General features: G+C 42.3%; 1 protein-coding gene across 1 annotated transcript in view; it reads right to left on the bottom strand.

The window, feature by feature from the left end:
• Positions 1 to 23,255, bottom strand: part of LOC140480044 (dihydropyrimidine dehydrogenase [NADP(+)]-like) — a 731,044-nt gene that overhangs the window by 592,055 nt on the left and 115,734 nt on the right. Inside the window, exon 2 of the mRNA XM_072574601.1 lies at positions 10,377 to 10,487. Coding sequence (XP_072430702.1) covers positions 10,377 to 10,487 — 111 coding nt within the window. The remainder of the gene's footprint in view (positions 1 to 10,376; positions 10,488 to 23,255) is intronic.

Below are 23,255 nucleotides of genomic sequence, written 5' to 3'. Positions count from 1 at the left end.
ATCTATATGCCATGGTCTAATTAACGAAACATCCAATCTGACCTCACTTGGTCTTGATTCTCTGTGTACAACTCCATGAAAATGGACAGGCAATATAAAAAGGCTATGAGCGTTCTCCTTGTTCATTGTTTTGTAATATAGGTCATACCTAAAGGTATTGCTTGCTTCAATAACTTTAATATATTTTCTAATCAACCTGATCAACAAGGTTATTACATATTTCTGGAGCAGGTAGAACTTGAACATGCGTCTCCTAATCCAGAGGTAGGGACACTATCACTGCAGCACATGAACACTCTTCAATTACTTTTTCTTGTCGATTTTATTTATTCAATCTACCTTCCTTATCAACATGTTCAGTAGTGTTATGACACACTGCTGGAGCAGATGGGATGCTAACCCGCATCTCCTGATCCAGAGGTAGGGATACTACCACTGAACCACAAGAAACCTCTTCAATTTCTTTAGAGTCATAGAGATGTACAGCATGGAAACAGACCCTTCGGTACAACTTGTCCATGCCGACCAGATATCCCAACCCAATTGAGTCCCACCTGCCAGCACCCGGCCCATATCCCTCCAAACCCTTCCTATTCATATACCCATCCAAATACCTCGAAAATGTTGTAATTGTACCAGCCTCCACCACATCCTCTGGCAGCTCATTTCACACACGTACCACCCTCTGCGTGAAAACATTACCCCGTAGGTCTCTTTTATATCTTTCCCCTCTCACCCTAAACCTATGCCCTCTAGTTCTGGACTCCCCGACCCCAGGGAAAAGACTTTGCCTAGTTATCCTATCCATGCCCCTCATGACTTTGTAAATCTCTATAAGGTCACCCCTCAGCCTCCGACGCTCCAGGGAAAACAGCCCAAGCCTGTTCAGCCTCTCTCTATAGCTCAAATCCTCCAACCCTGGCAACATCCTTGTAAATCTTTTCTGAACTCTTTCAAGTTTCACAACATCTTTCCGAAAGGAAGGAGACCAGAATTGCACACAATATTCCAACAGTAGCCTAACCAATGTCCTGTACAGCCGCAATATGACCTCCCAACTCCTGTTATCAATACTCTGACCAATAAAAGAAAGCATACCAAATGCCATCTTCACTATCCTACCTACCTGCAACTCCACTTTCAAGGAGCTATGAACCTGAACTCCAAGGTCTCTTTGTTCAGCAACAATCCCTGGGATCTTACCATTAAGTGTATAAGTCCTGCTAAGATTTGATTTCCCAAAATGCAGCACCTCCCATTTATCTGAATTAAACTCCATCTGCCAATTCTGAGCCCATTGGCCCATCTGGTCAAGATCCCATTGTAATCTGAGGCAACCCTCTTTGCTGTCCACTACACCTCCAATTTTGGTGTCATCTGCAAACTTACCAACCATACCTCTAATGCTCGCATCCAAATCATTTATATAAATAAAAAAAATTAGAGGACCCAGCACCGATCCTTGTGGCACTCCACCACCACCCTCTGTCTTCTACCTTTGAGCCAGTTCTGTATCCAAATGGCCAGTTCTCCCTGTATTCCATGAGATCTAACCTTGCTAATCAGTCTCCCATGGGGAACCTTGTCAGACGCCTTACTGAAGTCCATATAGGTGTTGGAAATGGCAGTGGACAATGCACTGTAACCCGAGATTAGTGGAGTGAAGGGTGAGGACCGGGGCTGGGTTCTATCCTTGTTGTGGTTAGATGGGTGGAGTTCAAGGGCAGAGATGCGGGAAGTGGAGGAGTTGTGCTGAAGGGCATTGTTAATCATGTGGGAGGAGAAATTGTGGTGTTTGAAATAGGAGACGATCTGGGATGTCCTGGAGTGGATTTGCCCCTCCTGGGAGCAGATGTGGTGGAGGTGGAGGAATTGGGAATAAGTGATAGCATTTTTACACGAGAGACGTTGGGAGGAGACATCGGCCAAGTAGCTGTGGGAATCGGTGGGTTTGAAATAGTGTCCATGTTGAGTCGGTCACCAGAGACATCCAGGAAGGGGATGGAGGTGTCCGAGATGGTCCAGGCGAACTTGAGGTCAGGGTGGAAGATGTTTGTGAAGTTGACGAACTGCTCAGCCTCCTCTTGGGAGCACGAGGTGGCGCCGATACAGTAATCAATTAACAACGATGGCCTGATAGATTTGACCTTCCATAACTGCTCATTTTAAAAAATCTGTTCTATTTTTGAGATGCCCTGGCAGTTTCCAACTTGCCTCAGCAGCTAAAATGTTTCTACAGTGGGGGTGCTGACCAGAGGTTGATTGGAACATTTCTGTTTGACCTCCCACCTTTCTTTCTGGCCAGCTTAATGTCACCAACTAGACAGGACTTCTGAGGGTGCTTCTTAATTGGCCATCTCCAGTAAAGTCACAACTGACATCAACCATGACTGCATTTTAGATTCTGACCTCGAAGTTAAGTTGATATCATGAACACAACTACTCCCCTCACTAGCTGATCAGCTGCCAACCCTTGACTATTCCCCTTTACCCATCCCAACATGGCTTTATTCCTCTAATCCAACCCGAGCAGCTAACTCCAATACCCATCTCATATAGGGGCCAAAACTGCTCACAATATTCTAAATGCTGTCTGAGCAGAGCCTTAAATAGTGTGAGCAGAACATCCCTGCTCTTGTCTTCTGGCCCTCTTGAAATGAATGCTAACAATTCATTTGCCTTCCTAACCACCATGTTAACCTTCAGAAAATCTTGAACTAGAACTCCAAATCTGAGTTTCAGATTCCCAAAGCCTTTCCCCATTTAGAAAATTGTCCATGCCTTCATTCTTCCTATCAATGGGCATGGCCTGACATTTACCCACAGTGCATTCCATCTGCCACTTGGTTGTCCATTCTCCTAGACTGTCCAAGTCCTTCCTCATCCTCCCCACTTCCTCAACACTATCTGTCTCTATTTTTGTCATCTGCAAAATTAGCAACGATGTCCTCAGTTCCTTTATCCAGAATTGTTGTGGTCCCAACATTGACCCCTGTAGAACTCCACTAGTAACCAACTGAAAAAGAATCCTTTATCCCCGCTCTCTGCTTTCTGCCTGTCAGCCAATCCTCTATCCATGCAAATATCTTGGCCTTAACACCATGGAGTGTTACCTTCTTCAGTAGCTTCTTGTGTGGCACCTTGTCAAAGGCCTTCTGGAAAGCCAAATAGATCATGACCACTGGCCCTCCTTTGTCTAACTTCCTCATTAACTCATCAAAAAGTTCTAACAGATTTGTAAGGTATAACTTTCCCTTGAGGAAGCCATGCTAACTCAGCTCTATTTTACTATGCACTTCCAAGTACTCAGAAATCTCCATCTTTAAAAATCGCCTCTAAAATTTTACCAATGACTGACATCTGGCTAACTGGTCTATCGTTTCCTGTCTCATGCCCCCCCTTCCCTTTAAACAGGGTGTTACATTAGCCATTTTCCAGTCCTGTGAGACCTCTCCTGTCTCTTATGATTCCTGAAAGATCACCACCAATGCCTCCACAGTCTCCTCAGCTATCTTCTTCAAACCCTGCAGTGTAGTCCATCTGGTCTGGGTGATTTATCTGCCTTCAGACTTTTTGGATTCCTCAACATGTTCTCCTGAGTGATGGCCACTATGCTCACCTCTGCCCCCTGACTCTCAAAGGTCTGGTATGCTGCTGGTGTCTTCTACAGTGACAACTGACATGAAGTACCTATTCAGTTCCTCCCTTATGTCTTTGTAGTTACTTTTATTTCTTTGTTTCCTAATACTACTTCTCAACCTCATTTTCCAATGATCTAATATTGATGTTTGCCTTACTGTTTATATGTATCTAAAAAACATTTTAAAATCTGCTTGCCACTCTTATCTCTTTCTAACTGTTTAGATATCTAAACAAAATGTTTACAATCTTCGTTTATATTTCTAGGTAACTTACCCTCATATTTCATCTTCTCCCCCCTTACTGCCTTTGTAGTTATCCTCTGCTGGTTTTTAAAGGCTTCCCAATCCTTTGGCATCCCAGTAAACTTCATCACACTGTATGCTTTTTCTTTTGTTTTTATACTGTCCCTGATTTTGCTCACCAACCACAGTTGGCTTATTGTCCCCTTAGCACGTTTCTTCTTCCTTGGGATGTATTTCTGCTGTGCTTCCCAAATTACCCGCAGAAACTCCTGCCATTGCTGCTCCATCATCTTCCCCGTTGGTCTCTTCTTTCAATCAACTCAATCCAGCTCCTCCCTATGTCGTTGCAGCTACTTTTAATGAATTTTAATACCGTTACCATCTGACGCCATATTTTCCCTCTCAATCTACAGTTGGATTCTATCATATTTTGGTCACTGCTCTCTAAGGGTTCCATCACTTTAAGCTTCCTGATCAAATTTGCCTCATTATGCAGCTAGTTGAATCTATGCATTCATCCTTAGTTTATCAGAAGCTTATCTGATAATGTTCTTGAAATTCAGATTGGCAGTTTGGAGTGTCTATATACAAATGAATTTTCTGTCAGCATATTTGATACCAAGTGCCAATGACAATCTAACGCAAATCATATTAAAGTTCAAAATCAGAAGTAACACATAATTGCACATTGAGCTTCCAGACAGTTTGTCATTTGATTTCTTCTACACAATCTGCTTAGCACAAGGCAATCAGTTCCTGTCTGCACTTTTTTAAAGTAGTCAACAATCCATTTACAACAGAATAGGTTAATGACTGGGCTAGAAAGACTGGAATTTAATGTCAACATTTTAAAAAGTCCATTAACAGGAATTTAAATCCATCTTATTTCAATTTTAATTCCAGTGTAAGTGACTAAGTTGCACAAAATCAATGAATATACTTCCCCATTTCTAAGCTTAGTTGCTACATAAATTATAGTACTCAATTAGTGTGAGGGGATGAGGTAGGCAACTTAATGGTTGACCAGTAGAACATATTGTTCAGTCAATCGCGAGAGACTACAGAATTCTAAGAGCATTTACAATGGAAATTACAATCCTTTTTTAAAGTTAAAAATCACACAACACCAGGTTATAGTCCAACAGGTTTAATTGGGAACACACTAGCTTTCGGAGCGACGCTCCTTCATTGCAGCAAGTGGTCCAGGACATTCAGCCTCAGACCTTTGGGTGACCATCCTCCAAGGTGGACTTCGGGACAGGCAGCAGAGGAAAATGGCCGAGCAGAGGCTGATAGCTAATTTCGGTACCCATAGGGAGGGCCTCAACCGGGACCTTGGGTTCATGTCACATTACAGGTGATCACCATTGCACTACATACACATACACTCTCACATACACACAGACACACGTACACACAGTCATGCACACAGACACCCACACACATCCTTATAGACAAACACAGTCCCACACTCACACATGCACCCCCTCACAGACTTAAGACACTCTGCACTCACTACACACACACACTTTCTCACACTCACAACCCCCACCCCAGACAGACACACACACACACAGACAAACAAAGATCCACATGCACTTTTTGTGCAGTGAATTTGTACTTGCAGAGTTACATTGCACTTTGCTCAAAAACTGCATACATTCATGTAGAACTCTGAGCTCAAAAACTGCATGAATTTATGTAAAACTCTGTTATCCTACTTTTTCGATTAGAATCAATCTAAACATCAGGTCATAGACAGAGAACACAGGGGGCTAACACCTTCAACATATTGTCTAGCAATCACCATTGTTAACAGCTAACCCGAGAATGCAACTTTTAAAAAAAGGGATTTGTGATTTACACATGAAAGAAGTGAAACTATCACTGTATTCTAACAGATGAAAGGCTTAACAGACAATCAATTTTTCAATGTATAATTTCAGTTACATCACACTGCAAACTTTTGCTATAAATTCCGTGTTACGATCGAGCCCTCCACAATCACCTGATGAAGGAGCGTCGCTCCGAAAGCTAGTGTGCTTCCAATTAAACCTGTTGGACTATAACCTGGTGTTGTGTGATTTTTAACTTTGTACACCCCAGTCCAACACCGGCATCTCCAAATCCTTTTTTAAAATTCGTTCATGGGTTTGGGTGTCACTTTGTGAATCAGATAGGTTTCCCCCAAACCCTCCCCCAATAATGGTTTTACGCCATCATCAGGCTTTTAATTCCAGATTTATTTTTCATTGAGTTCAAATTTCACCATCTGCCATAACGGAATTCAAATTCATATTCCCACAACATTATCTGCATCTCCGGATTAATTATCTAGTGATAATAATATTAGACCATACCTGACCTATAAATCCCTGTCTCTGCAATGTCCTCCACAGGGGATCTGGACCTTTGTTAGGAGGCAAGCTCTATACTACCTTAATCAATCAGATTAAAGATTCATAGTAAGGCATTTTGTGTCTCATCCAGGAAGTGTAAGTTAAATATTTAATTCACCATTACATCATGTGCAGAAAACAAATTAAAAGTAAGTTAATAAAGATGGGAATAAGGATTTAAAAAGTGAAATTGAGAAATAAAGTAGAGAAAGAAAAAGATCAGTAATAAATAAAATCTGATGGAATGAGATTTCAAACTTATAAATATCAGTTTCAGTGACAGAAACCTTGATACGCAGTACTTAAAACTTATAATGCCATTAAACATTTACATGAATGAAAGTGCCTATAGTTCTCTCGAGGGTTTAGTTGGTATCTAACATGAAAGGACAACCGCACACCTGTTTTAGTGCCGAGTCTTCGGGAGAGATATTGGTATAAAGCAGTTTCAGGAGCAGTTTCAGAAGTTTCCTGATGTGTATCCAGCTGAGGATACTTGCTCACAGGAAATTGAAATTTGACTTACCTTTTAGTAACAATGAGTGCTGAAAGTGTCACTGTTATTTTCATGACCAAAATGGCTGGGCCATTTTGTTTTCTCTCTGTGAACACTAATGTCCAATTAAAGATTATTTCAGTTTAATATGCAGATTTTGTTTACTATTGAGAGAAAAATCCCAAATAGAAATAAGAGAAGTTGCAAATAGGGCAAAATAATATTAGAACAGAAGGTCAAATATTACCACATCTGGGGATTTCATTTTTCTCCATGATTTAAAAGCTTATCTGGTTTAAAGGGCTGGATTTTATGCTCAGTTTGGTTTCCCCACACCTCAATATAAACTGTTGTGGCCCCAGACAAGACCAGCAAATGTTTGTTACAATCTGGTTAGGGAGCAGTATCATTTTTTTGAACTTAAAGTTGACAAAGTACAAAGCCTCAGATATTTGCTAAGAAAATAATGTCACAAGATTCCATGGCTTTGACAAACAAAGTAAACTTTAACTAAAACTTAGAACAGTATAACAATCAACTATATGTATACATACAAATAGGCATTCTAACAATCAGAATTGATAAAATATAAATATTAGTAGCAAACAAACTGGTCAAGTACCCCACTGACTTTACTCATAAGTGTAACCATAATCAAGATAGATTGCACCCAGACATCAGTGAGACTAATGAGTCACCAAATTTCATTAAAATCTTCTCTCCTTTACAGGGCATTCTAATTTTTCACTTTCAAAGATCTGTCTTCAGTTTTCCCCCAAAAGCCTATCTAGCTTGGACTGCCACAATGACTGCTTTTAGCTTGGTAACTCAATCTCTTCTCTCAGGTCCAAGTTCCCCAGGACTACTGAGACTATTCCCAAATACCTAATTATGGGTACAATTTTAGTATTTATAAAACAGCTAATCAAATTGCTGTCAAATTTCTTTACATTTACATCTTTCTCAGCAAATTTTGAGAATATTTGTAGCTCAGTTTGAGGTTTTGGATGTAGGTTTTCTCACTGAGCTGGAAGGTTCATTTCCAGACGTTTCGTTACCCTACTAGGTGGGCCTCAGGAGAAGCAATGCTGAAAATTCCTGCTATGGATTTATATGAAACCCAAACATATAAATAGATTAGATTAGATTAGATTACTTACAGTGTGGAAACAGGCCCTTCGGCCCAACAAGTCCACACCGCCCCGCCGAAGCGTAACCCACCCATACCCCTACATCTACATCTACCCCTTACCTAACACTACGGGCAATTTAGCATGGCCAATTCACCTGACCTGCACATCTTTGGACTGTGGGAAGAAACCGGAGCACCCGGAGGAAACCCACGCAGACACGGGGAGAACGTGCAAACTCCACACAGTCAGTCGCCCGAGGCGGGAATTGAACCCGGGTCTCCGGTGCCGTGAGGCAGCAGTGCTAACCACTGTGCCAGATAGCAGGAATTATCAGCATTGCTTCACCTGAGGCCCACTGAAGATGTTACCCAGTAGGGTAACAAAACATCTGGAAATGACCCTTCCAACTCAGCGAGCAAACCTACATCCACAACATCTTTCTCAGCTGCATCAAGTTTGTGGGTTTCTTTCACTCTACTGTTAATGGTGCAATGCTATCAATGACTCCCAGAGGCTTCTTTTTAGATTAGATTAGATTACTTACAGTGTGGAAACAGGCCCTTCGGCCCAACAAGTCCACACTGCCCCGCCGAAGCGCAACCCACCCATACCCCTACATCTACCCCTTACCTAACACTACTGGCAATTTAGGATGGTCAATTCACCTGACCTGCACATCTTTGGACTGTGGGAGGAAACTGGAGCACCCGGAGGAAACCCACGCAGACACGGGGAGAATGTGCAAACTCCACACAGTCAGTCGCCTGAGGAGGGAATTGAACCCGGGTCTCTGGTGCTGTGAAGCAGCAGTGCTAACCACTGTGCCACCGTGCTCTGCCATAAATGCCTGGTGTCTGTTAACGGAAGACTCTGTTCAGAAGGGACACTGAACTCTAAACGTTAACACTGTTTTCTCTTCGCAGATGCTGCCAAACCTGCTGAGCTTCTCCAGCCATTTCTGTTTCTGTTTTGTTTCAGATCTCCAGCATCTGCAGATCTTTGTTTAATGTTAGGGCATGAGCCTTGCTAGGAGATGGCAACAGTACCATAGGTATAGAGGTGTCAGAGCATTTAGCAGCATTTACACTTTCTCCCTACAGTGCTGGCATTCCTCCATATAGCTGAGAGTGCACTAAGCCAAGTCGCAATCTTGCTCCAGATTGTCATAGTCTGGTATCATAGCCTCCACTGCTAGTCCTTGGGAAAGAGGATGTCCCGACTCTGCATCCCCCATCCAGAAGGACTTTCAGGTCCCTGCCTGACAGTTAGGGTCAATGCCCCACTGCTTGCTATGTCCATCGAAAATGTCCAGAACCATGGGGGCAGTTCCGGACAAGCCTTGCTTGCCCAGGTGCGCAGCAGGCTTTTAAAGGTAGGACGGATGCAAGAGTTTCCAGCAAGTTCCTTGAGGGATGAGCCATTCTGGGAAGAATTTATGGTAGGTGGAGCCAGAATTGGACATGAGAGACACCACTGGGATCGGGTAAATAGTAAATGCAATGAATTTGGAAAAAGATGGTGAAAAAAAAACTCACAAATCCTTGCAAGCGAGAAACCCTTCAAAAAAACCTCAACACAACTCAGAGTTGTCCAAAAACTGTATAATTCAGTCCTATCATTCTAGATATTAGTCCTTTTAAACCCATTTGACCCCAACCTTCAGTATAATAAAATTAAAGATGCTTCAAGTGCATTTAACCTATTTCCTAAAGTTAAACTTTAGCTCTTAAAACTAACACATAACCTAAAATGCATTGATCATCAACTTAATTTTCATAACAAAATGTTAAAGGAAATCTAGGTAAAATTGAGGGAAAGATCTTTTAATTAGCATAGGGCAAAATATTGGTCTATCTCCAGAAGGGATCCCCAAGTTCATAGAGCTGACAGCTAATCAGAGGCCAGCAGGTCTGCACACTGGGGGTGCAACAGGATCATTGATGCTGCAATTAGATCAAGGGAGGTGGCTTTCAACAATGGACCAGAAATTTAGATGTTTTGGATATTAATTAACCACTCTCATAAATTATAGTGATGGGAAAGCGAGTGGCAGGTACACCATATCCACCTGCTTTCCCACCACTGGATGGCTGATAAAATTCAGCTCTATTGTTCAAAAGCCACAGTTTTTATATGATAAGTAGATATAATCAATAGTTGTTTGACAATTAGTGTTAGTACTCATAATAGCCAATTATGAATCTTTTTTTAATCGATTATTTTTATTGTTATCACTGCATAAATTTCAATACAAAAAGAATCAAACTAATGCAGACAAGTAAATTCAAGAACTTAATCCAATTTACATAATAGTTATGAATTTAAAATGAAAGTGCAAACCATTTCCTATGTGTCCTAATATCACACATCCCTTGAATAATATGTACAAATACATTCCCTTTGATTCAATATAGCAATTTAACAGATGTGAAACATTCAATTGACTTTTGGAAGCTGTACTTACTGAGCAATTTTTAATAGTATTGCGTTTCCAATGAGTTTTGTCCAATTTTGTAGTTGCTGTCGATCGCAGAGATGCACAAGTCTTCACACGTGGATTTAGTGAGAGTATATTCTAATGGTAAAATAAAATGCCTGTATTAGCATAGATTCCCATTTGAAAGATGGCAAAATTAATTGTACTAGTTAACTCTATTCATGCACCAAATGATCACTTTCAGCAGTGATCCAATCTCAGAACAAACCTTTTGCTTAGGTCTTAGCAACTTCAAAACAAATTTTAAAATCACGAGAAATAAAAATGTATTTGAAACAATCACTCTGAAATTGCTTCCAGAGGTTTCTTCAAAATTTTTATGCACTGCATTTGCTTCTACGAGAAGTTCAAAAACTGAAATCTTATCTTTGTTTAAACATTTTGAGATAACTGGTATCTCCAGATGCTCCAGTGTGCAACTGGTCATAAACCTACAATCAGACAACAAGAAGTCAATTAAGAACTTTCCCCGAAGAAGTGAAATAGGAAAGCTGTAAAAAAATTAAATTTTTTTATTATATAAATAATTTTGCATGACAAGATGACTAAAATTGATCGAATAAACAGAACTAACTCTCCAGCTTGGCAAATCCTCACTCCCTCTATCCCATGGAATCCCACAAGTTGAATTCAAATCTAAACAATTGAATGACAGTTGCTTTTCAAACATTCAGTCATCATCCTGGCTATTGGTTTAAAAGAATGTTGAAATGCCACAAGGATCGGTGCTGGGTCCACTACTTTTCGTTAATTATAAAAATGATTTGGATGGGAGCATAAGAGTTATAGTTAGTAAGTTTGAAGATGACACCAAAATTCGAGGTGTAGTGGACAGCGAAGAAGGTTACCTCAGATTACAACAGGATTTTGACCAGATGGGCCAATGGGCTGAGAAGTGGCAGATGGAGTTTAGTTTAGCTAAATGCGAGGTGCTGCATTTTGGGAAAGCAAATCTTAGCAGGACTTGTACACTTAATGGTAAGGTCCTGGGGAGACCTTGGAGTTCAGGTTCATAGCTCCTTGAAAGTGGAGTCACAGATAGGATAGTGAAGAAGGCGTTTGGTAAGCTTTCCTTTATTGGTCTGAGTATTGAGTACAGGAGTTTGGGAGGTCATGTTGCGGCTATACAGGACATTGGTTAAGCCACTGTTGGAATATTGCAGGAAATTCTGATCTCCTTCCGATGGGAAAGGTGTTGTGAAACTTGAAAGGGTTCGGAAAAGGTTTACAAAAATGTTGTCAGGGTTGGAGAATTTGAGCTATAGGGATAGGTTGAATAGATTAGATTACTTACAGTGTGGAAACAGGCCCTTTGGCCCAACAAGTCCACACCGACCCTCCGAAGAGCAACCCACCCAGACCCATTCCCCTACATTTACCCTTTCACTTGACACTACGGGCAATTTAGCATGGCCAATTCACCTAACCTGCACATCTTTGGATTGTGGGAAGAAACCAGAGCACCCAGAGGAAACCCACGCAGACAACGTGCAAACTACACATTCCTGAGGCGGGAATTGAACCCGGGTCTCTGGTGCTATGAGGCAGCAGTGCTAACCACTGAGCCACTGTGCCACCCACAAATAGGCTAGGGCTCTTCTCCCTGAAACGTCGGAGGCTGAGAGGTGACCTTATAGAGGTTTATAAAATCATGAGGGGCATAGATAGGATAAACAGACAAAGTTTTTTCCCTGGGGTGTGGGAGTCCTGAACTAGAGGGCATAGATTTAGGGTGAGAGGGGAACTTTTTCACGCAGAAGGTGGTACGTGTATGGAGTGAGCTACCAGAGGAAGTGGTGGAGGCTAGTACAATTACAACATTTAAAAGGCATCTGGATGGGTATTTGAATAGGAAGGGTTTAGAAGAGTATGGGCCTGGTGCTGGCAGGTGGGATGAGGTTGGGCTGGGATATCTGGTCAGCATGGACAAATCTGCTTCCATCCTATACATCTCTACGACTCTATTTGTCTAAGTAATAGACTAACTCAAGAGGGATACTTCATGAATCGAACAAAATTAGAATCCTATTATGTAAGTGAGACCCCAAAAAACATAACTCACCCTTTTGTGAAGGGAGCACAGTATCGACATTCCCTTCTATAGTACCTGTCAACCAACAAGCGGTGACTCTCAAAATGTTAATGAGTGAAATTATTTTTGTGGAAAACCAAAGCCAGAAAAATCAGCAGTGCTTCTCCGGCTATCACATAAACAGTGTATGAAATCATAAGACAATAAGATATTGAAACAGAATAAGCCATTTGGCCCATTGGATTCATTTTGCCATTCGATCATAGCTGATATGTTTCTCATCTCCATTCTCCTGCCTTCTTCCCACACCTCTTGGTATCCTTACCAATCAAGCAACTAGTCATCTGCCTTACATGCAGTCATTGACTTGCCCTCGGCAGCAATGATTTCCACAGATTTATCACTCTCTGGCTGAAGAAATTCTTCCTCATCTCAGTTCTTGGGTCTTAGTCAATCCTACAAGTGGAAACATCTTCTTCACGTCAACTCTATCTGAGCCTCTCAGAATTTTGTAAGTTTCAATTAATTCTTCTCTCCTCCTTCTAAACCCATCAAGTACAAACCCAGAGTTTTCAGCCACTCCTCAAATGACAAGCCATTCATTCTTTGGGATCATTTTTGTAAAGCTCCTGAGAACCCCTTCTAACATGAGCACATCCTTTCTTAGATACTGGACTCAAAACTCCTCACAATTTGCCATAAGCGGTCTGATCAGAATCTTATACAGCTTTAACAGTATACCTGTGCTCTCGTATTCTCGCCCTCTTGAAATTGCGTTTACCTTTCTAACTGCCAACATCTTCATCTTAAGAGAATCCTAAACTAGGACTCCCAAGTCTCTTTGTGCTTCTGATTTCCGAAGCGTTTACCCATTTAGAAAATAGCCGACGACTCTATTCTTCTGACCAAAGTACATAACCTCACATTGTATTCGATCTGCAAATTCTTTGCCCACTCTCCTAGCCTGTCCAAGTTCTTCTGCAGCCTCACCACTTCCTCAACACTACCTGTCCTTCCACCTATCATTGTGTCTTCTGCAAACTTAGCAACAGTACTTTCAACTCTTCCATCCAGGATTTATTATGTATAACATGAGTAATTATGGTCCCAATGCAGACCCCTGTGGAACTCCACTAGTCACCGGCTGCCAACCTGAAAAAGACCCCTCTTTTCCCACTTTCTGCCTTCTGTCAGTCAACTCATCCTTGATCCATGCCAGTACCTTGCCCCTGACACCATAGACTCTTTTCTTATTAGCAACTTCCTGTGTGGCACTTCTTCAGAAATTCAAAGAAATCACAGACTTTCCTTTTTCTAATTTGCCCATTACCTTCTCCAAGAAATCTAACACTTACCTCTGCCCCCTGACATCCTGAAATTCTGGTATGCTGCTGGTGTCATGCACAGTGAAAACTGATACAAAGTCCCTACTTAGTTCCTCCGCCACTTCTTGTGTTGGGTCTGGATGGGATGTCCTCCAGAGGGTTGGTGCAGATTCAGTCGGCCAACCAAATGGCCTCTTTCCGTACTGTAGGAATTCTATGAACCAATGTCCATTCTCACCTCTCTCTTACCTTTTAGTTGTCTAAAAAAACCTCTCCTTTTTATGTTGCTAGCATAATTCATCTTCTCCCCCCTTATTGTTCTTTTAGTTATCCTCTGTTGGTTTCAAAATACCCATATAGGATCCTAATCATGTGGATTCCACTCATCTTCACTATGTTGTATACTTTTTCTTTTGCTTTTATGCTTTCAGTGACCTGACTTGATAGCCATGGTTGCCCTGTCCTCGCTTTAGTAAGTTTAATCTTCCTAGGATGAATTTGTCCTGGGCCTGCCAAACTCACCTGAGATTTTCCTTCCATTACTGCTCCACTATCTTCCCTGTTGGGCTCTCTTTCAATCAACCCTATCCAGCTGCTCCCTCACGTCTTTGTAATTACCTTTATTCAATAGGAATACCATCACATTTGATTCCAGCTTCTCCCTCTCAAACTGCAAGGTGAATTATATCAGATTATGTTCACTGCCCCAGATTTATTTCACCTCGTCTGTCTCTTTTCAGCCTTCTCTGCTCCCTCCACCCAATGAAGAATGCACCCAGACTGACTTTATTGCTGTTCAGTGACCTGAATCCAGCAAGCCACAGCACGAGAAAAGTAAAATGCTGCAGATGTTGGAAATCTGAAGCAAATGCAGAGACTATTGGAGAAACTCAGGAGGTCTGGCAGCATCTATGTGGAGAGAAAAAGACAGTTAACATTTCTAACCCAGTATGACTCTTCTTCAGGTGTTCAGGAGCTACATCAGTCGGTTGCTTACTGCTTCACTCATTTAAGGCCCAGCCATCCAAATAGCCCTGATCTCCACTGCCTCTCGCCAACAGTTCACCTGTCATTCTGCAGGTTGACTGCTTAAAACATTATGAAAAAAGCTTCTTTGCATTTTTGTGGGAGATTTACCAATTCTCCTGAAGAACCAGGAATATAGAATGGTCATTGGGGGCACTATTGTTAAATTTTGGACCCCGTGGCAGTCAAGTCCATCACTTTTTGCAGGAAGGGCAGAACTCTGCATAAAAGGAGATGATGGAGAGAAAAAGAGGCAGGAGGGCAACAGAGACCATATCCTCAAAAAGGCCGACCGATGGAGACAAAGCCACCTGGAAATGTCCGCGATCCAGTGCCTCAGCAGACTGCATCTCTTCGGGCAGACGGTCATAGATACCTGTGTCCTCATTGCTACATACCCTGTAGATCGGAGCACTGTTTGCCATGCCTTCTAAGTGACTATTAATGTCATTCGAGTCTTGAACCTCTATTTCTAGCTGTGAACCACAATCGCATACCAATGTATCGCATTGGTCACTGAAACACTCTTACAAAGGTGCATTCATTTCACAATAGACATGGCCTCTCAGGGTAAAAAAATGGCTTGGGTTATACTGCAATTGCTGTATTTTCTCAAGTGCAAAGGCATCATCAGTTGGTGAATATTAAAGCACCCAGCAACTGGCCAGCGAGATCCATCAGCGGGAAGGGCTCCCACCCTTTCAACATCGATCTTGACTGCTCCTAAAAGAGTGCCTTCCATGTGTGTGCTTGTTTTCCTAGCAACTGCCATTACTCCTTCATTCTTTAATGGTCAACACTGCTTCAGATCTTCATTTAAGAAATGGCTACTAATCCCTCAGAGGCAATGCAACCTGCTCAGCGTGCCAACCATTTAGCAGGTCACACAACTTCTGAGGATGCAATTCTGGTGCCTGGCAATGGCCAGGTGGCACTCTCAGAAACCCACGTGCAATGGTCTCTATTCTTATAATGGCCTCCTCTGCTGTCTATGGCTTTTCAGAGAGGTATAGAAATTGGAGACATTAAGCCCCCAGAAGGGAACATCTTGTTTCAGGAAGAGCAGTAGGTGAGAAGAGACGTGGAATTAGAGGAAGGGGGTGGTGGTGCTGAGCAGAGAGGCACCTCAGCTGCATTATAACCTTGTCTCCTCCAGGGTCCTTCTGGGAAACCAACATCTCTCTCATGGCCTCCAACATTAGATCCAGGTCAGAACTGAGGAAGCAAGAGATGGCTGTGCCCCAGGTGCTAACCCTCCTGCTCTGATATTATACAAGTTCAACAGACCTGTCCCGGCTAATGGGCAGCTCCAGTGATGGCTCATATGGGGACTGTAAAGAAACCCATTCTTCATCTGATCTCAATTTGGAGATGCCAGTGTTGGACTGGGGTGTGACCTCAGTCTATTCATTCCCCCGATGATCTTCATATCAGTTAAGAATTTCCCCATGTGAACATCTGAACAAATTCCCATTGGAGGTAGCTTTCTGCCCAAAATAGGCACAGATCCTGTTTGTAAACACACCACGCTTCTCCAGGACCCCATGACCCAACCAGCTATTATGCTGTGAAGAGCTGATGAGTAAAAATGACCAGAAAGAGTTTGACAGTATTACTCAGAAGTCAAGTTAGCAGCATTATTTCCAAATACATTGATCAAAAGTTTAAGATAATGTCCTAAATGTAGCTTCACACCATCTCTTGCTCACACAGCCACAGTACAGCTAATACAGCTCCAGCCATTTGGAAAACCATATTTTAAAAACATATTAAACCTCCAGGGAAATTTATCAACTTACTCTGAGTCTTTAAGTTATAGCAGGAACTATGTCGCCTGCCTCTGCTCATATAACATTAAAAATGAGCTGTCTAAGGAAACTGACTTCTACCCATGTATTCAAGCTTTATCCTCAGCAAGTTTAATGTGATGTGCACTGAGCAGTGTAACTCAGGCTTGCTGGCTGAATAACATGCTATACAACATGTTGTTCTGAGGTTGATGTATGCAGTATAATGTCTGTTTAGAAGACCTTTGTGCATGGTAGCTTCATGAGAATGATATGATCCTTCCAGTTCCTGTTGTATAAATTAATGCAACTGTCAGCTTTTGTTTCCAACATAGGCAGAGTGAACTGCATCACTTCAAGGAGCACTTTTCTTTTACCATGGTAAAGACATTTGCTTCACTGCAAGCAGTGATGAAAACAATAACTTGTATTTCTAGACAGCTTTCAGCTGAGGAAAACATCCCAAGGTACATCCCAAAAAAAGTTTGTCAAAGGCATGGGTTTCACGTATCAACAAAAATGGGAATAAAAAGATATCAGGAGGGAATTCAAAGCTTGAGCTGAGGCATTGAAGGGGAAATGTTTGAAAACAAAGATAGAAATTTTAAAATCGCAGCATTGATGAACATGAAGGACATTGAAGTTTATAAGCACAGCTTGATGGTGAGTAGGAAGTTGCAAGTTGCGAACTAAACAGAGAGCTTTGGACAAGCTCAAGTTTACCGTGGGTGCGAGGTGGGGGAGTTTGGATACAATGATGACAAAACCAAATGTAGATAAATAAACTTTATTGTTATTTATTTACCTTCAGCTGTTAGGATTCATCAGTTAAGGTATTAAGATTGTAGAACAGAGAGATCTAGGGGTTCAGGTATATAGTTCTTTGAAGTTTATGTCACATATAAATAGGATTGTTAAGAAGGAATTTGGCACGCTTGCCTTCATTGCTCTGACCTTTAACTTTAAAAGTCGCGACATTATGTTGATGTCGCAGAGGACATTGGTGAGCATGTTCTGAAATACTGTGCCCAGTTCTGTTTGCCATATTATATGAAGAATATTATTAAACTGGAGGAAATTCAGAAGCGATTTACTCGGATGTTGCAATGAATGGAGGGTTTGAGTTATAGAGAGAGGCTGGATAGGCTGGGACATTTTCACTACAGCATAGGAGGTTCTTAAAAATCATGAGGGGTATGGATAAGATGTCTTTTCCCTAGGGCGGGGGATTTCAGGATTAGGGAGCATATTTTTAAAGTGAGAGGAGAAAACTTTTTAAAAATAGACCTGAGAGAATGGTTCGTGTGTAGAATGGGCTTCCAGAGGAAGTGGTGGACACAGGTACAGTCACAACATTTAAACGGCATTTGGATAAGGACACGAATAAGAAATTTTGCAGGGATATAGGCAAAGCACAAGCATATGTGACTAGTTTGGGATTGTGGGCAGCATGAACTAGATTGACCAAAGGGGTTTGTTTCTGAACTACATGACACCATGATCTTATAGTTAAAACATTTACATAGACAGCACCACAGAAAGAAAATGTGTATTTTGTGGAAATTCAATCAGAAAAACATTTAATGAACATTTTGGAGTTCGGTCCAATGAGTTGTTTGAGGCAAAAAGTGGTATCTATGCTTCTGAGTTAGGCGTTTATGAAACCAAAATAAAAACAGAAAGGACTGGAGAAATTCTGCAGGTCCAGCAGCATTTGTAGAGAGAGAAACTGTTAACATTTTGAGCCCAGTATGACTCTTCCGTCAGAACTGAAAGGAGCTGGAAAAAAGTGGACTTTATGCTGTAAACAGAGGAGAGGAGCCAGTGGGACAGATTGTGAGGGTGCCTGGAGCAGAAGTCAAAGACAGTGATAATGGAGCCTAAGGAGAGACAGGTATGTAAAATATCCTCATTGCTCATGAATCTGAGCTCATGTCGGGGTTCTGCAGTATCAGAAATTAAGCTGAGCTTGTGATAGTCCTCTTCAGTTTGATGTAAAAAAATTCCTTATTCGAAAATGAATAAAGGGAGCTCCTCAACATTCATTCTTCATCCAACATATTAAAAAAGTTCACCTGATCAGAGTATGGCTGTTAAGGTATTTTTGGTGAAAACTGGCTCTGTTGTCATTTATTAAAGTTTCTGCACTTGAGATCCCAGTAAGTAGCAAGCCCCTGTGTCTCTTACGCTAAGCAACAGCATTAGCATCCCATCTCCAAATTTCCAAATCAATCAGGGAGGGAGAACAGGATTCCTAATTAAAGAAACTATGGCAGTGATTACAGTGGTTCAAGCAAACATGCCTGTTCTGAGGCTAGGAGTCACACAACACCAGGTAATAGTCCAACAGGTTGATTTGAAATCACAAGCTTTTGGAATGCTGCTTCTTCGTGAGGTGAAGGCAAGACTTCACCTGATGAAGAAGCAGTGCTCCGAAAGCTTGTGATTTCAAATATTTGTGGACTATAACCTGGTGTTGTGTGACTGCTGACCTTGTCCACCCCAGTCCAACACTGGCACGTCCACATCATTCCGTGAGGCTGGAGAAATCATAGATATCAAAGAGAGGGCTGGGAAGGCTGTTTCTTGGATTTCTCTCTTCCAAGTTGTCTCAGTCTAACCTGGAGGTCCTGCTATAGGTTCTGAAGGACTACAGTCAGTTGAGCTTTCCTATGGATAGAAGAAAAAGTATTCGTCTTCAGCTAAGCAGACATATTTGGAATGGCTAAAGAAGTCAGACAGAGTGTGGTCTCGCATATCTGGAGACCATACCAAGAGGTTAATCACTTCACGGTGGCATGAATGTAAAGTAGCATCTCACATTCAGATGGCAAGACCCCCATAGTCTGATCTCCCCACCATTCTCTTACACAGCATTCATCAGGCCAACTCAACTTACTCATTTTACTCTTTCCAGGCATGAGTCATCCCCACCTAAACATTTAACCCGGGCCTCTTAACCTTTTATACACACACCTCTACAGATATTGTCCTTCCCTGCTATCAGTCAAAAAGTGTGGTGCTGGTAAAGTACAGCCGGTCAGGCAGCATCTGAGGAGCAGGAGAATCAATGTTACAAGCATGAGCTGTCCATTAAGAATTTGTGATGATGAGTTTATGCTTGAAATGTCGACTCTCCTGCTCCTGGGTTGCTACCTGGCCAACTGTGCTTTTCCAGCAAAACACTTTTTGACTCTGATCTCCAGCATCTGCAGTCCTCACTTTCTCCTTCCCTGATATCACTCAACCCATTGCAACCATTCACTTCTTTGGTCTTTTAGCCCTTCCAGTTGAGAGTGTCCAACGTTAAAGAGGCAGGCACAGGTGAGGGGAGGGGCCTGCCACTCAGTTGGTGGTGGTTTCTGGTGACACTTAACTTGACCTAAGTTATATTTTGGAATAAGGAATAAGTTACATTTTATTTATTTTTGAATAAGGAATTATTTACATCAAACTGAAGAGGACTATCACAAGCTCAGCTTAATTTCTGATACTGCAGAACCCCAACATGAATACAGGGAAGAAGGTCTTGTTTCAGGAGACTGCAGGTGTCAGCAATGGCCTGCCATGAAAGCCTGAGCTTCCTGAGGTACTGGTGCAGACATATTAGTTGTGGGGGAGGCCTTCCTTGTAATTATCACTTAACGGTTAATCCTGAGACCCAGGTAATGATCTGGGCACTCAAGTTCAAATTCACCCAAGGCAGCTGGTGAATTCAATAAGAATCTGGAATTAAGTGTCTAATGATGACTGTGAATACACCGTCAGGGAAAAACCAATGAGGTTCACTAATATCCTTTACGGAAGGAAGTCTGCGACCCTTACCTGGTCTGGCCTACATGTGACTCCAGACCCACAGCAATGTGGTTGACTCTTAACTGCCCTCTGAGCAATTAGGGATGGGCACTGAATGCTAAGTGATGCTCTCATTCTGTGAATGAATATTAAAAAAAAGTCAAGAGAGCCAATCATCAGCCAATAGATACTTTTCTAGGAATCTTGTCTCCTTGGAGCTGTGTTTCCATTTCTCTACCTAATGGAGAGACAGGTAGCTGAGGAGAAGGCAGCTGCTGCTGACTGTACTGCTGCAGTGACTGGCTCTGTTGTTGTTCATGTTGTTGCTGCTTTTCTTTTCTCTTAGGAGAGGAGCGTAAAATGGAAGGGCAGCTGAGGGTGAGTGAAGTGCTGGATTGACTTGCAACAAGTAAGCTATCAGTTGTCATGCAACGCAAACATTCTCTGCAAAAAGGGTGCTGTGAGACTCTCACCTGGATACAGTTCTTCAATTTCAAATGGTTAAAAGCCTTAGTGAATCCAGCGTGAATATAAAAAAAGGCATTCCTGCCTGTCCCTGGCAAGTCACTGTCAGCTTGAGAAAAGTTCCACTCGCTGCTGAAGCCAGAATCCCTGGTTAAAACATAACTTAATGAGTGACTCAAATATTTTAATTACTTTCCTGACAGCTGCACAGGAATGCCCTGTTCATCTCCAAACCAATCCGGGTCAAATCCCGAAGAGGGAAGGATGATGTCAGGATACTGACTAAATGACACTTTGAGAGAACTTAACTCTTCCCACACAACCAAACTCACCCTGCCTTACTCAGACAACTCCACCCATTCTAATCAGGGCTGGTTTCTCTTTGGGCACTGCCCATACTGCCTACACTATTGGTTCATCTCTTCTTCATTTCAACCGTGATACGAATTTGATTGGTGATGTAACAGCTGAATAGCCATCCCTGCTGCAAACCCTCTACTGTTATCAGGACTGGGGACAAGCAATAGTGCACACTGGCTTCCTACCACTTTTCACTCTTTTCCCCATTATGACGGCATTGGCACTTCAACTCATTCACCTTAGCACATGAAAGAAGTTAAGGAAGTGAATGTTCCTTTATTAAAAAAAAGAGAGTCACTTTGAAATCTTGATGATATCCCAGTCAGTGAGAGATCAGTTAGGCCCGCACACTGGCTAGCACTGCTGCCACACAAAGAGAGGGATCTGGGTTCGATTCCAGCCCTGGGTGACTGTCTGTGTGGAGTTTGCACATTTTGTGCATGGATTTCCACCATTCTGGTTTGTTCCCATAATTCAAAGATGCGCAGGTTAGGTGGATTGGCCATGGTAAAATGCCTATAATGTCCAGGGATGTACAGGCTCGGTGGGTTAGCCACGGGAAACGCAGGATTATAGGAGTTGGTTGCTCTTCATAGTGTCAGCGTGGACTCAATGGGTTGAATGGCCTGTTTCCACACTATTGGGATTCTATGAAATACTTTGAGAGTAGTATGTCAGGTCAGAGATCTGACGAATTCTTCCTCCAAGGTGTTGGACACAGAAATCCAGAGATCCCTAAGATCGAGGATTGGTTCTTTTGACACATCCAAGCATTAATGCCTCAGAAAAACTGGGTTTTCACAGCAGTCCTTTGCAGCATTCTGCAGTATCCTGTCCTTGCTCAGTAAGGCATGATGGCCAATTAACTCAAGTAGGGACCCACTTGAGACTGCATGAAGGCATTGCTAAGGTTTTCCGAGTGTAAAACTAGCCCCACTCCCACCCCTTACACCACCATCAGGATGGGGACAACAGCTTAGAGATAAGCTCCCAGCTGCACAGCAGGGAAGGGATGGAATCCAGGGAGGAAAACAATACTTTCAAGGGATCATCTCGACACAGTCTTACTGAGATACATTGGCTCTAGCTACAGCTGCAAGCTATCTTGCGGAGAGATTTCCCTCCAGAATGAGGGTCTGACAGTTGTGCACGTTAAATTTTTAATTTGCCCCAGCCTTAGAACAAAGAACAATACAGCACTGGAACAGGCCCTTTGGCCCTCCAACCTTGCAGTGACGCATTCTGCCCTTGCGCATGAAAATTGTCTTCACGTAAAGGATATGAATCCCTGTATTTCCTTCATATTTATGTATTTGTCTTGGTGCTTCTTGAATGCTGCTATTGTGTCTGCTTCCACCACCTCCTCTGGCAGCGCGTTCCAGGCACTCACCACCCTTTGTGTGAAAAACTTGCCTTGCGCATCTCTTTTAAACTTCCCCTCCTCCACCTTGAATCTATGTCCCCTAGCAATTGACCCCTCCACACTGGGAAAAAGCCTCATACTTTCCACTTTATCCATGCCTTGCACAATCTTATAAACTTTTATCTGGTCGCCTCTCAACCTTCTACATTCCAGTGAAAACAAAGCCAGTCTACCCAAAACGTTTTCATAGCTAAAGTCCCCCCAACATCCTGGTAAACCTTTTCTGTGCGCCCTCCAAAGCATCAAAATCCTTCTGGTAGTGCAGTGACTAGAACTGTTTGCAATGTTCCAAGTGTGGCCTAACTAAAATTCTGTAAAGCTGCAGCATACCTTGTCTATCCTTAGACTGAATACCCTTTCCAATGAAGGCAACTATGCCAGAGGCTTTTTTTACTAGGTTATCTACCTGCACTGCCACCTTCAGTGACCTGTGGTCCTGCACACCAATATCCCTCTGCAAGTCAATACTCTGAAGGGCTCTGCCATTCACTGTATAATTTCCACTTGTACTTGACCTTCCAAAACATTTCACCTCACATTTGTCCAGATTAAACTCTATTTGCCATTTTTCTGCCCATGTCTCCAACTGATCTATATCCTCCAGTTTACTCTGACAATCTTCCTCAATATCCA

Source organism: Chiloscyllium punctatum, chromosome 7 (assembly GCF_047496795.1).
Source record: "Chiloscyllium punctatum isolate Juve2018m chromosome 7, sChiPun1.3, whole genome shotgun sequence".
NCBI lineage: Eukaryota > Metazoa > Chordata > Chondrichthyes > Orectolobiformes > Hemiscylliidae > Chiloscyllium > Chiloscyllium punctatum.
Note: the sequence above shows the minus strand (reverse complement) of the source record. Positions and strands in the feature narration are given on the sequence as shown.